The 17,025-nt window shown below is 42.4% G+C and overlaps 1 protein-coding gene across 3 annotated transcripts in view; it reads right to left on the bottom strand.

Moving 5' to 3' along the window:
• TRMT11 (tRNA methyltransferase 11 homolog) overlaps positions 1–17,025 on the bottom strand; it is a 74,136-nt gene that overhangs the window by 30,455 nt on the left and 26,656 nt on the right. For all 3 annotated transcript variants that reach the window (XM_040429102.1, XM_040429104.1, XM_040429105.1), the window contains 2 exons: positions 15,742–15,811; positions 14,328–14,459 (listed from right to left, as the gene is read on the bottom strand). In XM_040429102.1, the coding sequence (XP_040285036.1) occupies positions 14,328–14,459; positions 15,742–15,811 (202 nt within the window). The remainder of the gene's footprint in view (positions 1–14,327; positions 14,460–15,741; positions 15,812–17,025) is intronic.

Genomic DNA, 17,025 nt, shown 5'->3' with positions numbered 1-17,025 from the left:
AAATCTTGCACCGTTCAGTATTCGGCGCAAGCGCAGTAAGGAAGCCGGCGAGCGCCCTTCACTCACTGCGCCGAATACTGGATGGGACGGTGCAGGCACGAGATTTACACGGCAGACAGGGCTGGCAGTAGGAGACCAACGCTGCCTGGCCCTGTCAATCTAGTGTAGCCGGGCGTGGCCAGAGGTAGGAGAACGGAGCCTCTAGGAGCAGGGGCAACGCCCAAAACCACCCCCACCCCTGCTCCTAGAGGCTAATTAGCATATTATAAAAGTTATATTTCTGGAGTAACGGGGGCATAGGGTTAATTCTGGTGACAGAAACCCTTTAAGGAACCTATCCCCCTGAAAGTGCAGTGTAACCTGCAGGCAGCATGCACCTAGAGGCTAATTCGCATATTATAAAAGTTATATTTCTGGAGTAACGGGGGCATAGGGTTAATTCTGGTGACAGAAACCTTTTAAGGAACCTATCCCCCTGAAAGTGCAGTGTAACCTGCAGGCAGCATGCACCTAGAGGCTAATTCGCATATTATAAAAGTTATATTTCTGGAGTAACGGGGGCATAGGGTTAATTCTCGTGACAGAAACCCTTTAAAGTAAACCTCTCTTTGAAATGGCCTTTTGGGGAACCTTGGAAAAGCACATTAAAAGGGTTTTCTCACTTCATCAAGTGTCATTCACCATGTAAAGAAAGTTAATACAAGGCACTTACTAATGTTTTGTTATTATCCATTGCTTCTTTCGCTGGCTGGCTTCATTTTCTCCATCACATTATATGCACTGCTTGTTTCCATGGTTATGACCACCCTGCAATCCAGCAGTGGTGGTCGTGTGTGCACACTACAGGAAAAAGTGTCTGCCTCTCTGATGGCTGGGACCGTGGAAGCGCACATAGGCTTGTGCTTTTTCCTATAGGGTGCAAACATGGCCACAGCTGCTGGACTGCAGGGTGGTCAAACCATGGAAACGAGCAGTGTATAATGTGTATCATACATAATGAATGCCATTTGCTGAAGTGAGACAACCCCTTTGAAGGGGTTATCCAGGAAAAGATATTTAAGACTTATCCTCACGATAGGTCATCAGTATAAGATCTGCGGGGGTGCTGCACCCGGGACCCCCACCTATCATCTGTTAGAGGAGTCCTTGAGCACCATAGCCTCTTCCTAGGCCAGTGACATCACTGTACTACGGTCACATGGCCTACTTGCAGCTCAGCTCTATTCAAGTCACTGGGGCTGAGCTGCAATTCCAAGCAGCGCCACTATGCGATGTATGGCGCTGTCCTTGGAAAGCTACGTGTAGCCTGCATCGCTCACCAGAGCTCTGGTGAGTGCATTGGCTCTCTGATATGGCTGATCATCGGGAATGTGGGGACTCGGATCCCCACTAATAGGTCATCATTATCTTTTCCAGGATACCCCCTTTAAGTTTCAATTATTTTGACAGGACAAGAAAATGGTAGTTTATGACTTGCTGTTATCTCGTTTTGGCTAACAATTTATGATAATGGCAAATAAAATAATGTTTGTATGTAGAACACTTGTGGCTTGTTCATAACTTTATCTTCTCCTTATTCTGAAGACAGGAAGATGTTTTGTTAGTTTTTTTAGTAGAAAAGGCTCGTGTATGAGTCAAGTCATACTGCAGGATGTTTGTGTGTACCCATCAGGATGTAAACTGATGATACAGCACTTGAGGTGATCAAAGATTTGAGATAAAAGGAGAACCTGGTGTTGACGTGACTATAACAGTTATTTTCAACACTGAAAAGAAGCTCAAGTTGTAAGTTAAGAGAGCAACCCCCACTCTTCTGATGCTAGGGAATAAACTCACTGAAAGATGTAAGTCTTCGAGTTGACTGATAGGTAATGCTATAAAAAAAAAGTCAATCCAAAAATTACTTAGGGCCCATTTACATGGGCAGGTTATCGTGCCAATGATTGGGAAGGGATGGTTATACAAATACTTGTTCCCCTTTAAGGAACATTGAACACAGAAAATGTAGAAAGCATAAAATATCTCATTAAAACACAAATTGACACATTTAATAAGCAGTTCGCACCAACCAAACATCCTCAAGTCTGTGCGCCTGGACACTGGAGTAGAAGATGATCAATGCGGCGGCGCTGCTGTTGGGAAAGTGGCAAGGCTGGTGGAGAAACGCCACTTGTGCAAAAAAAAATGTGCAACTTTTTCACACTACGAATGTGGTGTATCCTAGTGATAGATCTGGCCCTATGACTTTTCAACTTCACTCAGAAGTGGGCATAACCACTAAGTTTTAATCAAAAACTAGATGCAAAAAAATGCACTAAAAAGAAATTAATATTCTAGCAGATCCTCCCTTTATCTCCTTCATTCCCTTGATCATATTTTGTCTGATATGACAATTAAAACAGAGAGATATACTGTATAAAGAAACGTTCTCTGTGTGTCACAGGAGCTCAGCTATGTCCCATTCCTCATCCTCCCTGTGTTATGTGGCTGTAAGACAACTGCCTGGAGCAGGAGCCTCCCTGCTGTCACCTGTCTGCAGTACGGCATAAAGGAGATGACTACATGACACTTTCTAATATAGCTTTTATTGAAATTCTACACTATTTTCTATATTTCATAAGTTATAACCCCATGTTTACAAAGTCTCCACACAGAGGTCCTATCCAAGAGATGTTCGCTGATGGAGGGTCATGTGATCAGGCAAATTACCTCCATATGATGTGTCCTCCTTTCAGATACACTGCTCCTGCCATCTGCACTTGTTCTTTTGGGAGTTTAGTGCAGGTGCAGTGTGTTTGAATGGAGGAGACATCACATGGAGGTGATTTGCCTGGTTACATGACCCTCTATCAGCAGCCATTTTATGGACAGGACCTCTGTGTGGACAGCATATAAGACTTAATAAATAAGTATTACACTCCCCGGTAATCCGGTTTCCTGGAAGTCTCCATGACACCAGATCCTGAGACCGACTTCCTCTGATAGGACAGGAAAAACATCCCACCCCTTCCCCTCCATCACCAGTGTATTTCCAACGAAACCATGATAAAGGGATAATAAATTACTTAGATTCAGGAAAACAAAAAAATATAATCTATGTCCTAAAAAGAAACATGGGTGGGAAGTATGTGGTGTCATGGAGACTTCCAGGAAACCGGATTAGTGTAAGGGTCCATTCACACATCCGTTTTTTCTTTCCTGATCTGTTCCGTTTTTTCTGGAACAGATCTGGACCCATTCATTTTCAATGGGTCCTGGAAACAATGTGTGCTGTCCGTTTCCGTTGTTCCGTTCCGCATGTCCGTTTAAATATAAAACATGTCCTATTCTTTTCCTGAAAAATCGGATCCGGGTACAATACAAAGTCAATGGATCCGCAAAAAACGGATGACATACGGATGTCATTCCGTATGTCATCCGTTTTATACGGAATCCGTTCCTGGAAATTACATTTTAATTTTTTTTTTTTTTTTTTAAAGAAATCCAAACAACTTTATTTGCTTATTGAAATTTATACATGTTTCCGTTTTTTGCGGATCCGCAAAAAACGGATGACATACGGAAACATTTTCAGGAACAACGGATCCGCAAAAAACGGACAGAAAATCGGATTATAGAAAAATACTGACGTGTGAATGTAGCCTTATACTCATTTCCCTAGTCGTCTCCATGACACCACATCCTGAGAAATAACAAAGAATGTATTAGGGGGCGACGATAGCACAAAGGACTTTCCGTCCAAAGGCCATGTCTTCGCTAGAAAAAATGTCTAGCTTATAATGCTTGGTAAAAGTATGTACTCTTTTCCAGATTGTCGCCCTATAAATCTGTTGTCGAGAGTTTGATGATCTCTCTGCCCAAGAAGCGGCCATGCCTATTGTAGAGTGTGTTCTAAGAGAAGAAGGGGCTTCCTTCCCTTCCACTTTCCAGGCTTCTGAAATAGCTGTTCTTATCCAGCGGGAAATAGAACTTTTCGCTGCTATTCTACCTTTATTTGGTCCGCAAAATTGGACAAAAAGGTTCTCGTCAATTCTCTAATCCTTGGTCATTTCTAGATACCTTAATACTGCTCGTCTAACATCCAAGGTATGAAACCTAGTCTCTTGCTCATTTTTGGGGTTGGCACGAAACAAAGGAATTACTATATCCTGTGATCTATGAAAAGTAGAAACAACTTTTGGTAAAAAACTGGGATCTAACTTAAAGGATAACTGTCACATTTAGACCCCAATTTCAATTTTCATATATGTAGTTACTAATAACATGATATTCCAGAATTAGTTACTATTAGACTGACTTACCCCATATTTAATAAGATTCAGCCCTTAGCAACCAGTCTGCAATTTCACTATTCAGTTAAGATGGCCGCCACTGCCCTCACCCTGAGTCTTATAACGCTTGCCCTCACTAGCCAGTAACAATAGCCCCCCAAAAGTGTCAGTAACCAGAGCCCTCCCCCCTAAAGGGTTAATCTCCTGCAGCACAAAGGGGTCCTCTTACGACATGTTGCTTTCATTTATACACTGAGCAGATGGCAGATCTCCCTTCCCTGTTGTGCGCTGTTTCAACTCTGCATTCTCCAGCTCTGCTGAGTGAGGGAGCGTCTGCCAAGCGCAGGGACAGGGAGAAGTGCACACAGCCCAGGCAATGTTATCAGCTGCTGGGGAGGACCTGGCTTTAATCATTTACTTACAGTCCCTGGCTGTCAGTAATGTAATGTGGCCCTTCCATTTTATGGAAACAGATTCTAATTGGTTCAAACGAGCCGGAAGTTAGTCCTGACAAGAGGTTCCAAGGGGCTACCATATTTCTGATTGTTGGTCTAAGCCTGTCTGCTGCTTTCAGGAACCTCGCTATCCAGGGAAACTCTGCCAGACTAGTATTATATAAAGCCCCTAATGCAGAAACCTGAACCCTTAAGGTATCAGGAGAAAGCCCTAGGTCTAATCCGTCCCGAAGGAAAATCTAAGATCTTTGATATGTTGGGTTTAAATTGGTCAAACGAATCCCCACACCAAGAGGCAAATTTTCTCCAAACTTTAAAATACGCCTTGTTTGTATTTTGTTTCCTGCTAAGGAGTAGGGTGGAAACCACTTTATTAGATAACCCCAATTTTAAGAGGATGGATTCTTCAGAATCCAGGCAGACATCTTTAGGATTTTTAAATTCGGGTGGAGAATGGGCCCTTGATACAACGGATCCGATCTCAGAGGTAGTAGAAGGGGTACATTTTTCTCTTTGAAATTTATGAAGGACCTTGGGAATTAGAGGAATGGGCGAGAATGCGTAAACTAGGCGAGATGTTCAGTCCTGATTGAAGGCATCCACCACAGTCGGGAGATCTCTCGGGTTGAGGGAGAAGAAATTATCTATTTGACGATTTTTCCGGGAGGCGAAAAGATCTATTGATGGCTTGCCCCACTTTCTTATTATCAGCTGAAATGCTTCTGGGCATAATGTCCACTCCCCCGAGTCCAGAACATGACGGCTCAGGTAATCTGCTTTTATATTTAAAGATCCTTTTAGGTGGACTGCCGAGATCGAGATTATATTTCGTTCTGCCCAAGAAAATATCTTGTTTGCTGGATTCTGAAGTGGACTGTATCTCGTCCCTCCTTGATGCTAAATGAAGGATACTGCTGTTGAATTGTCCGAATAAATTAGAACATGACGGTCTTTTGATAAATGTGATGTCTTCTTCAGAGCTTCCCAAATTGCTAGTAGTTCTCTGAAGTTTGAGGATAGTTGTCTTATGAGGAGTGGCCATTTGCCCTGGTAGATTTCCTGCTGAACTACAGTCCCCCAACCCTGAACACTGGCGTCCATTGTGATTACAAGAGGATGTTCCTGGTTCCAGTATATTCCCTTCTTTAGATTGCTGTCTATGAGTCACCACTTTAGGGAGTTTTTTTTTACATTTTCATCTAGATCTGTTTGTCTAGGGTCATTTGTGACCTGTTCCATCTGGATAGAATGAGTTTCTGAAGGGGTCTTAAATGGAATTGAGCCCAAGCAACTGCTGGGATACATGATGAGAGACTTCCTAGAATCTTCATTGCTGTCCTGATAGAGCAGAACCTTCTCTTTTTGAATTCTCTTATCTGGTTTTTCAATTTCTCTATTTTGAGAGACGGAAGGAATGATCTTTGAGAAACGGAATCCAAAGATATCCCCAGAAATGTTTCCGGCTGCTTGGGGAAATATTTGATTTCTCCCAATTGATAATCCACCCTAACGATTGGAGGTGGTTTAGAACTTTCTGTAAATGGTTTTGTAATAGATCCTTGTTGTCCGCTATCACTAGAAACTGATTGCTTCTTATCTTAGGGCTGCTACTGCCTCCGCCATGACCTTGGTGAACACTCTTGGCGCTGAGGAAATTCCGAAAGAGAGACATACAAATTGATAATGTTGTATGTGACCCCTCGTCTGTATTGCAAATCTTAGGTATTTTCTCAATGTTTTGTATATCGGGATATGGTAATAAGCATCCCTCAAATCGATTGAGGCCATTACCGCTCTCGTTTTTTATTAATTTTACTGCTGATCTTAAAATTTCCATCTTGAACTTTTTGATATGTAACATGTTTGTTCAAGGGTTCTAGATTTATTATAATTCTGGATTTCGCGTTTGGTTTTTCTACTAAGAATAGATGGGAGTAGAGGCCCTTTCCCAGCTGATCTTTCGGGGCAGGTCCTATTGCTTCTAATTTTAGTAAATCTTCTATGCCTATCGTTAACCGCTTCACGTCCGCCCATAGACTATAAACGTCCTATGGGTGGACGTCTATTTCTGACAGCACGTTTTAGAACGTCCTGTCAGAAACAGCAGCTGCACGCTAATCGTGCAGCTGCTGATCGGGTTGCCCGCTGTCAGTGACAGCAGGGCAACCCTAAGACAAGGCAGGGACAGTTCCCAGGTGTCCCTGCCTTCACGATCGCTGGAGACACAGCGCTCACCGAGCGCTGTGTCTGCAGAGCAGGAAGCGCTGTGCGCTTCCTGTTCCGGCCTGGCGGTCATGTGACCGCCGTGACCGGAGTGTGCAGGGGCTGTGTGAGGTCTCTCAGAGACCTCGATCAGCCCTGTTGTGAGGCTGTACAGCGCTGGATTGCTGCTGTACAGCCTCTCTAGGGGTGCATTTGTCCTGTAACTGGGGCTACTATGTCAGCCCCAGTTACAGGAGAAATCAACTGTGAAAAAAAAAAGAAAAAGTGAAGCAAATGTCCCCCAGAGGTCTTGTATGACCTTATGGGGGACGAAAAGTGTAAAAAAAAATAAAAAAAATAAAGGGTTGAAAAAATAAAATAAAATAAAGTTTCACATGTAAAAAAAAAAAAGTTCCCAAGTAAGGAATAAAAAAAAAAATTAAAAATAGAAAAAATAAAATAAAATAGACATATTAGGTATCGCCGCGTCCGTAAAAACCAGCTCTATAAAAGTATCACATGAAAAAAAAAAAAACTGTCAAAACAAGCAATTTTTGTCACCTTGCATCACAAAAGGTGCAACACCAAGTGATCAAAAACGCGTATGTCCCACAAAATAGTACCAATAAAACTGTCACCTCATCCCGCAAAAAATGAGCCCCTACATAAGAAAATCTCTCAAAAAATAAAAAAACTATAGCTCTTAGAACATGGAGACACTAAAACATCATTTTTTTGGTTTCAAAAATGCTATTATTGTGTTAAAGTGAAACAAATAAAAAAAGTATACATATTAGGTATTGCCGCGTCCGTAAAAACCAGCTCTATAAAAATATCACATGACCTAACCCCTCGGGTGAACACCGTAAAAAAAAAATAAAAAAAAAAAAAACTGTCAAAACAAGCAATTTTTGTCACCTTGCATCACAAAAGGTGCAACACCAAGTGATCAAAAATGCGTATGTCCCACAAAATAGTACCAATAAAACCGTCACCTCATCCCGCAAAAAATGAGCCCCTACATAAGAAAATCTCTCAAAAAATAAAAAAACTATAGCTCTCAGAACATGGACACATTAAAACATAATTTTTTGGTTTCAAAAATGCTATTATTGTGTAAAACTTTAATAAATGAGAAAAAGTATACATATTAGGTATCGCCACGTCCGTAACTATCTGCTCTATAAAAATGTCACTTGACTGAACCCCTCAGGTGAACGCTGTAAAAATAAATAAATAGAAACTGTGCTAAAACAACCAATTTTTTGGTCACCTTGCCCCATAAAGTGTTATAATGAATGATCAAAAAATCATATGTACCCAAAAATAGTACTAATAAAACTGGCACCTTATCCCCTAGTTTCCAAAATGGGGTCACTTCTTGGGAGTTTCTACTGTAAGGGTGCATCAGGGGGCTTCAAATGGGACATGGCATCTAAAAACCATGTGGAGTTCCTTTTCTTCTGCGCCCTGCCGTGTGCCCATACAGCAGTTTATGACCACATGTGGGGTGTTTCTGTAAACCGCAGAATCTGGGTAATAAATATTGAGTTTTGTTTAGCTGTTAACCATCGATGTGTTAAAGAAAAAAATTGATTAAAATGGAAAATCTGCCAAAAAAGTAAAATTTAAAAATTTGATCTCCATTTTCTTTTAATTCTTGTGGAACGCCTAAAGTGTTAACAAAGTTTGTAAAATCGGTTTTGAATACCTTGAGGGGTGTAGTTTCTACAATGGGGTCATTTATGGGGGTATCCACTATGTAGGCCCCACAAAGTGACTTCATACCTGAACTGGTCCTTAAAAAGTGGGTTTTGGCAATTTTCTTAAAAATTTGAAGAATTGCTTCTAAACTTCTAAGCCTTCTAACGTCCTAAAAAAATAAAATGACATTTCCAAAATGATGCCAACATAAAGTAGACATATGGGGAATGTTAAATAATAAATATTTTATGAGGTATCACTTTCTGTTTTAAAAGCAGAGAAATTGAAATTTAGAAAATTGCGAATTTTTCAAATTTTTGGGTAAATTTGGGATTTTTTCATAAATAAAGGTGAAATATTTTGACTCAAATTTATGACTATCATGAAGTACAATGTGTCACGAGAAAACAATCTCTGAATGACTTGGATAAATAAAGGCGTTCCAAAGTTATTACCACATAAAGTGAGATATGTCAGTTTTGCAAAATTTGGCCTGGTCAGGAAGGGGGCAAATGGCCCGAATGGCAAGTGGTTAAGGTACCTTGTTGAGAGGGAGGAAGAGTGGTAATAAATTTTTCTGGAGGGAAGGACACTATATCCACGCGATAACCTTCTCTTATGATATTTAGGATCCATGAATTTCATGTTATGTGGTTCCAAGTTCTTAAAAAGGAGCTGAGCCTTCCGCCTACTTGTATGGCGTCATTGTTTTGGGTTAAAGGGGGAGATTTCCCCTCTTAGGGTTGAGAAGGAAATTCCTTCCCCTACCCCCTTTTGCATAACTCCACCTCCCTGTTTTTCCCTTGTCTTTCCTTTGTTCCGATTGGTACTGACGGCTAAGAAAATTCTGTCTTTTTGATTTAAATCTTTACTCTGGAAAAACCTTTTCTTATCAGTGGTGTTTTCTAAGATCTTGTCTAGATCTGGTCCAAAAACGTATTGACCGTGAAAGGGAAGGGAATTGAGCTTATTTTTGGATGTAATATCCCCTGCCCATGCTTTGAGCCATAGAACCCATCTGGCTGTGTTAGATAAAACTGCTGTACGTGCTGAAAGTTTTACGGATTCAGCTGCAGCATCCGCCAAAAAACTAGTTGTCATTTTAAGTAACGGAATGCTCTCCAGAATCTGATCTCTCTGCGTTTTATTGACTAGATGAATCTCCAACTGCTCTAACCACAAATTAAGGGTTCTAGCTACACAAGTAAAAGCCACACCCGGCTTAAGTGCTGCCGTAGGCTCCCAAGTTTTCCTTAGTAGGCTCTCTGCTTTCCAATCCATGGGGTCTTTAAGTTCAAATTGCAGGGCGGTATGCTTTGCTAGTTTAGCCACGGGAGCGTCTACTTGGGGAATGGAATCCCAATCGGCGCAATCCTCATCATTAAAAGGGTAGCGCCTCTTGATACCCCTACCCACCTTTATCTGGCTTTTCCCATTCTGACCTAATTTTTGAATATTGTCTGGAACTGGGAATACGGTTTTCCTTTTTTCCCCCAGCCCCCAAATATATCCTCCTGCTCCGACATAGGCTTTTTAGGCACCTCCATCTGTATTGTGGCTCTAATTGCTTTTCTCAGCTCATCAAGATCATCTGGATTAAATAGGAAACGTTTATATTCATTATCTTCGTCAGAAGACGCATATGTTTTTTCATACGTTTCGGTATACGAGTCTCCCAAAACGTCAGACTCCGAATGATACACTGGATCATACACAGGAGCTGAAGGGGGATCCTTTTCTCCCTGAAAAGTGTAAGGGAGAGAAGGATCAGCTAACCAGGATGTAGGGGTGGTACACCATGTGCTTGATACCAGGCTACTCACAGCTCCTGGATTTGCTGCAGGCTCGGCTTCAGAGCGCAGCATGATGGGGGCACTCATCTGTACACCGCTCCCGTCCGCCAGCAGTTACTGCGCTTGTTCCTGTGGATCAGATTGTGCTGTCCGGGCGCCATTTGAGCAGGTCCTGCGGTCTTTTACCGTTCCTGTGATCTGCAGCACCCAGAGATGATGTCATGACATCCGGCCCCGCCCCCAGCGTCTGACGTCATGCGCCGGCAGTCGGAGGGAGTGCATCAATGTGTCGCTCCGGCAGCCATTTTCCTTTCCCTCTGCATGAAGCCCGCCTGGACCGCCACAGGGGAATCTTCGCATTGGGACCGCATGTACTGTCTGCGCCCGTGCACAGGCCCCAGAGGAGGAGGGCGGACGTACTTCCGGATCCGACCTCGGCCTGTCTGTGTGCTTCTCAGGTGGGCCCCAACGAGCCTCCATGCACCTCTCCTGCTTCCTATCCTGATAGGACAGGAAAAACACTGGTGATGGAGAGGAAGGGGTGGGATTTAAACCTCTCTGTGTTTTTCCTGTCCTATCAGAGGAAGTCAGTCTCAGGATGTGGTGTCATGGAGACGACTAGGGAAACAAGAAGATATAACTTATGGAATATAGAAAATGGTGAAGAATTTCAACAAAGCCTATATAAGTAAGTGCCATATAATCATCTCACAAATACATTGGTCAACAGTAATCAGAAAGTGTACAACCCCTTTAAACTATGCTCACAAGGCCAAGCCACAGCCATCAGTCAGCCACCTGCTAAAGATAGACCAGATCAGCAGATTAAAGGGGTTCTCTGTGTTTTTAATATTGATGACCTATAATCAGGATAGGTCATCAATATCAGATCGGAGGGGTCCGACACCCGGCACCCCTGCCGATTAGCTGTATGAAGGGAAGGCGCATGCAGTGTGTGCCTGCTGTCTCCCTTCTCTCTTCCTGCTCGCCATAAAGATAACAGCAGGGAGCAGAAAGAGAGAAGGAGACTGCACGCGCGCAGTTGGCAGGGATGATATGATCTGATATTGATGACCAATTCTGAGGATAGGTCATCAATATTAAAAGCCCGGAGAACCCCTTTAAGGGTCCATTCATACGTACGTAAGTGTTTTGCGGATCCGCAAAACACAGACACCTACAATGTGCGATCCGCAATTTGCGGACCGCACATCACAGTCACTATAATAGAAAATGCCTTTTTTGGTCCGCAATTGCGGACAAGAATAGGACATGTTCTATATTTTTCAGGAACGGAATTACGGATCCTGAAAAAACGGATGCGGATCCCGGAAATGCGGATGCGGATCCCGGAAATGCGGATGCGGATCCCGGAAATGCGGATGCGGATCCCGAAAATGCGGATGCGGATCCCGAAAATGCGGATCCCGAAAATGCGGATGCGGATCCCGGATGCGGATACCGGAAATGCGGATGCAGATCCCGGAAATGCGGATGCAGATCCCGGAAATGCGGATGCAGATCCCGGAAATGCGGATGCAGATCCCGGAAATGCGGATGCAGATCCCGGAAATGCGGATGCAGATCCCGGAAATTCGGATGCAGATCCCGGAAATGCGGATGCAGATCCCGGAAATGCGGATGCAGATCCCGGAAATGCGGATTCGCATCCGTTCCAGCCCCATTGAAAGTGAATGGGTCCGCAAATGCGGACCCAAATTACGGACATGTGAATGGACCCTTACCCTGTGTTCTCTGCATGATTACTACCCAACTGTTTGTATCAGGATCATGCAGCAAGTGCTGTAGAATAACCGTGACGGCAGTTGTATTTCTTTTTTTACTTTCATCACGCCTTCCCAGGCTTTTCTTAACCTCAGTGGAGTTTACTGATAAGCCAGTACAGCAACTGGATTAGTAAAGGTTTAACTACTGGTAGAGCAGAGGCGACATAAAACTTTCCTTGCTGTAGACAAAACATCAACCACAAGGCTCAGCACTCAACATGATGCTTGTGTCTGTGTGTGAGCTCTCTAGTAATGGCTGCACACTCTGCACAAAGGTTACAACTAGAAGAATGTAAAAAATTCAGACACAACAATGATGTCCATGTGGGATTAAACAAATAATCCTTCTAGCTCGATGTTATCTTTCATACAGAAATGGTTATTGCTTCCCGTTATAACACTGCCTCTCACTCACTGCTGCTGTGCATAGTATTTTCTACATGTACAGTAATAAGCTTTCCTTCGACAGATGGAAAACTTAGGAAATGGGACGAAAGATTAAAAAAAAAAGGCAAAAGAAACAAACAGCAGGTGGACTAATCATTTTTCTGTGGCATTTTAATTCTTAATATCTAACAAATGTAACCCTCCTAATCTGCAACTCAGATCATAGGAGACATGCTTGGATGGCATCTGCATCATCACTTAAACTCATTGCAAACAACTCAAGACCTTCTTAACCCCTTCACGACACAGCGATTTTCCGTTTTTGTTTTTTACTTGCTGCCTTCCCAGAGCCATAACTTTTTTATTTTTCTGTTTACATGTTTTTTATTAATGGCACCATTTTATATTGCGTACAATGTAGTGAGAAGCAGGAAAAAATTCCAAATGGGGTGTGACTGGAAATTAAATTCCACCATAGTTTTATGGGTTTTCTTCTTACAGTGTTCCCTATGCAGGGACCTTTGGGTCGGTATCATGACAGAGATACCACAATTATATAGTTTTTTCTTTGCATAGCCATATTCTGGCTCCCATACCTGTATTTATATTTAATTGTTTTTACGGTTTTCTTGTGTGGGTTAAATGACATAACTGTATAGCATAGGGTATTACAGATGCACCAAAACCAAATTTATATATATAATTTTTTTAGTTTTTTAAATTTCAAAATTTCACTTTTTTGGCAGAATTTCCATTTTAATAATTTTTTTTTCCATTTACAAAGCAAGGGTTAACAGCCAAACAAAACTCAATATTTATGACCCCGATTCTGTAGTTTACAGAAACACCCCATATGTGGTCATAAACTTCTGTACGGGCACACAGCATTGCGCAGAAGGAAAGGAACACCATATGGTTTTTGAAAGGCAGATTTTGCTGGACTGTTTTTTTTTTACACCATGCCACATTTGAAGCCCCCCTGATGCACCCCTAGAGTAGAAACTCCAAAAAAGTGACCCCATTTGGGAAACTATGGGATAAGGTGGCAGTTTTGTTGGTACTATTTTAGGGTACATATGATTTTTGGTTGCTCTATATTACACTTTTTGTGAGGCAAGGTAACAAAAAATAGCTGTTTTGGCACCGTTTTTATTTTTTGTTACTTACAACATTCATCTGACATGTTAGATCATGAGGTATTGTTATAGAGCAGGTTGTTACGAACGCGACAATACGAAATATGACTGGTTGTTTGTTTCAGTTTTACATAATAAAGCATTTTTGAAAAAAAAAAAATATGTTTTTGTGTCTCCACATTCTGAAAGCAGTAGTTTTTTTTATTTTTTTGGGCGACTGTCTTGTGTAGGGGCTCATTTTTTTTAGGACGAGATGACAGTTTGATTGGCACTATTTTAGGGTGCATATAACTTTTTGATCACTTGGTATTACACTTTTTGTGATGTAAGGTGACAAAAAATTGCTTTTTGACACCGTTTTAATTTTATTTATTTTACGGTGTTCACGGTTAGGTTATGTGATATTCTTATACACCAGGTTCTTACGGACGCGGCGATACCTATTTTTTTTTTATTTACATAAGTTTTAGTGTCTCCATAGTCTGAGAGCCATATTTTTTTTTATTTTTTGGGCAATTGTCTTAGGTAGGGGCTCATTTTTTGCAGGAAGCATCATATAAGGAAGCATCAGGTAAAATATAAAAACACTTACTCTGGCTTGTACACAGGTAGCCAGTAGACCAACCTCCCTCCTACAACTAGAAACTCAGCCGCAAAGTTCAACAGGTCCAAAAAGATATCACTTAAGTGGTAGGTTAGCTGGACAGGCACATGACTTTCTGGACTGGAAGGAAAAGAAAACCGTTAGACCATGTGTACTGCTTACCAAATTGCCATAATACAATAATTAATTGAAACCTTAAAGGGGTTGTTCATCTTCTGGGGGTCTTGTGGCCAGACCTGCGGAGGGAAGAATACTTACCTGCTCCCTGCCGCTTGGTCCATGCTGCTTTGCCTCCTGCCACCACAGGAGTTGGGGTCCCCCGCTGTCAACATCCGGTATGACGTCGCTGCAGCCAGTGACTGGCTGTAGTGGTGACCTGTCCCACTGACGTGACATCAATTAGTCACTTGACGCAAGCGGGGCAGGTCAACTCTGTGGCCAGCCATTGGCTGCAGCGGAATCAAACCAGATGTTGACAGTAGGGGACCTGAACTCTGTTGCGGTGGCCGGAGGGAAAAGCAGCAGGGAGCAGGAAAGTATGCTTCCCTCTGCAGGTCCGGCCACAAGGGGGGAGGGGAATCTGCCAAAAGACCCCCAGAAGATGAACAATCCCTTTAATGAGGACACAAAGCAGATTCAGCAAAACCACAAAATGTCTACTTTAATTAAATCATGCTCCTTTCAAGCCTCTCTGCATACCTTGAAGCTGAGATGAAAGGAATTGGCTGGTCAGCAGCGATGAGCGAACCCGAACTGCAAATTTCGGTTTTATACCGAACTTTGTGAGTTTAGGTATCCGGACCCGAACCTTGACTTTTTCACTGGGTGATTTTATTATTTTCCGCTATAACTTCCACAGGTTTGCTCATCGCTACTGATCAGCTAAAAAGATAAAGCAATATATTTGTCTGCATTATGCGTGGTCATGAACAGTGCTGTGTTCACAGTTGTGGCAAGACATTCCATCTGTCAATCACGTGCTCTCGCCTTGGATTTTCCGCGCTTTCCTTGGACGGGGCACAGCAGTCATCTGGACCACTCACTTAAAGGCATACGCGCTGTTTGCCCAAGCAACTGACACGCTTCAAGTAAAGGGGAGGTCACATGATCGCATACAGGACATCTTGTCGCAACGGTAAACATGCCACTGTTCCAGTCATGTGACCATGGAGCAGAAGGGAGGGTCACAGCCGAAAGCTAACCAGACAACTCCCTGAAGCATGTTCATTTGCAACAGTCTTCATATAAACTCACATAGTTATCGCTTTCCTTGACAGATGGGCAGCAACTAATATGAGCTGCAAAGTCACGTTTCATTTTTGTAGACTTTCTGTACGTTTACATGTTACATCACAATAGCCCAGTAAGTGACCCTCGACAGGTGCGCTGAGAAAAGACTTACAATTGGTCTGTCTTTATAACTTCTTTCTGCGTGCCGGTCTTTCTAGTGGACTCCCGAATGCCATATGGGGCTAAATAGGGAGAAAGAATTACAGTCACGGTGCCAATAATATGTAAATGGTTTATTTACAAACCCCGGCAGAGCCTTGATTTCTGTCAGATCCTGACACTCCGATTTCCTTTGCTTCCATTATTGGAATGCAGTTAATGGTTTTGATCTTCTGTCAGTTTGAGAAGACAAGGTCACAGAAGGGCCAGAAAACAGCCGCCAACCAGACGTAGCATTTTAAACAGTGAACAGCTCCAGCTGTGATGGAGACTTCCCCTTATTATATCTCCCTCCAGCACCATTAAATCTAAAAATACGCGCCACCCACTAAACACGGAGCGTGGCTCAGAACAGGTCTGCACAAGACCCATTTTAAAAGGGAACGTGTCATCACAAAACAACCTAATGTTTAAATTAACCATATTTGTATGTTCAACTTTTTCTGTTAGAATTTTTGATTTTTTTGTTTACATTTTCCATGTCACCATCTAGATTTAAAAAAAAATGAAAATCGACCTGTATTCACACTGGCCGCGGGGCCTAATAATATGTCAAGACCGTTCTGTACTGATAACTTTTCAGTAGCCATCACACTGTCACAGGCAGAATTACTATGACAGATGTGTTCTCTGTATAGGTGACACAGGATCCAGCATTCATAGTGGGTGATATTGCAGCTTGTCTGCTCCCTCCTGACCTCTGCACAGGTCACAGAGCATGCCTAGAAAACTCTCCCATAGAAGTCAATGAGGTCTACACAGTCCATTGTGTCTATAGACAAGAAGTCTAAACATGTTTGAGGCTAAGTGGCCAGTGTGAAAATGGCTTCATTTTAGGATTTTTAAGCATAAAAAGGCCATGGAAAAAAAAAAAATTGTAAAAAGAAACTGTTTAACATAAAAACGTGATTTAAACAATAGCTCTTTTCTGATGACACATTCCCTTTAAAATAATTAAAGGACTAGGTGCATAATTGTGACCCATGTTTCCCCTAATATCAAAATACTACCTACTATCCAGACAGCCCTACAGACAGGAATCGCCTTGGCTTTACCTAATCCTCTACACACGGTGATGGGAGATTGAGGCTTGAGCTGCTATGTACACTGCCTCACCCTCTGCTAGTCAGGGGTTTTCCAAGTTTGGCTGAAGGGGCCATACACCTTAGATAGCTGTCCAACCCTCCCATATACACATGCTTGCTCACCATGGCCAAGTGTGTAAGGGGTTCTCAAT

The sequence above is a fragment of the Bufo bufo genome, chromosome 4 (genome assembly GCF_905171765.1).
Source record: "Bufo bufo chromosome 4, aBufBuf1.1, whole genome shotgun sequence".
NCBI lineage: Eukaryota > Metazoa > Chordata > Amphibia > Anura > Bufonidae > Bufo > Bufo bufo.
Note: the sequence above shows the minus strand (reverse complement) of the source record. Positions and strands in the feature narration are given on the sequence as shown.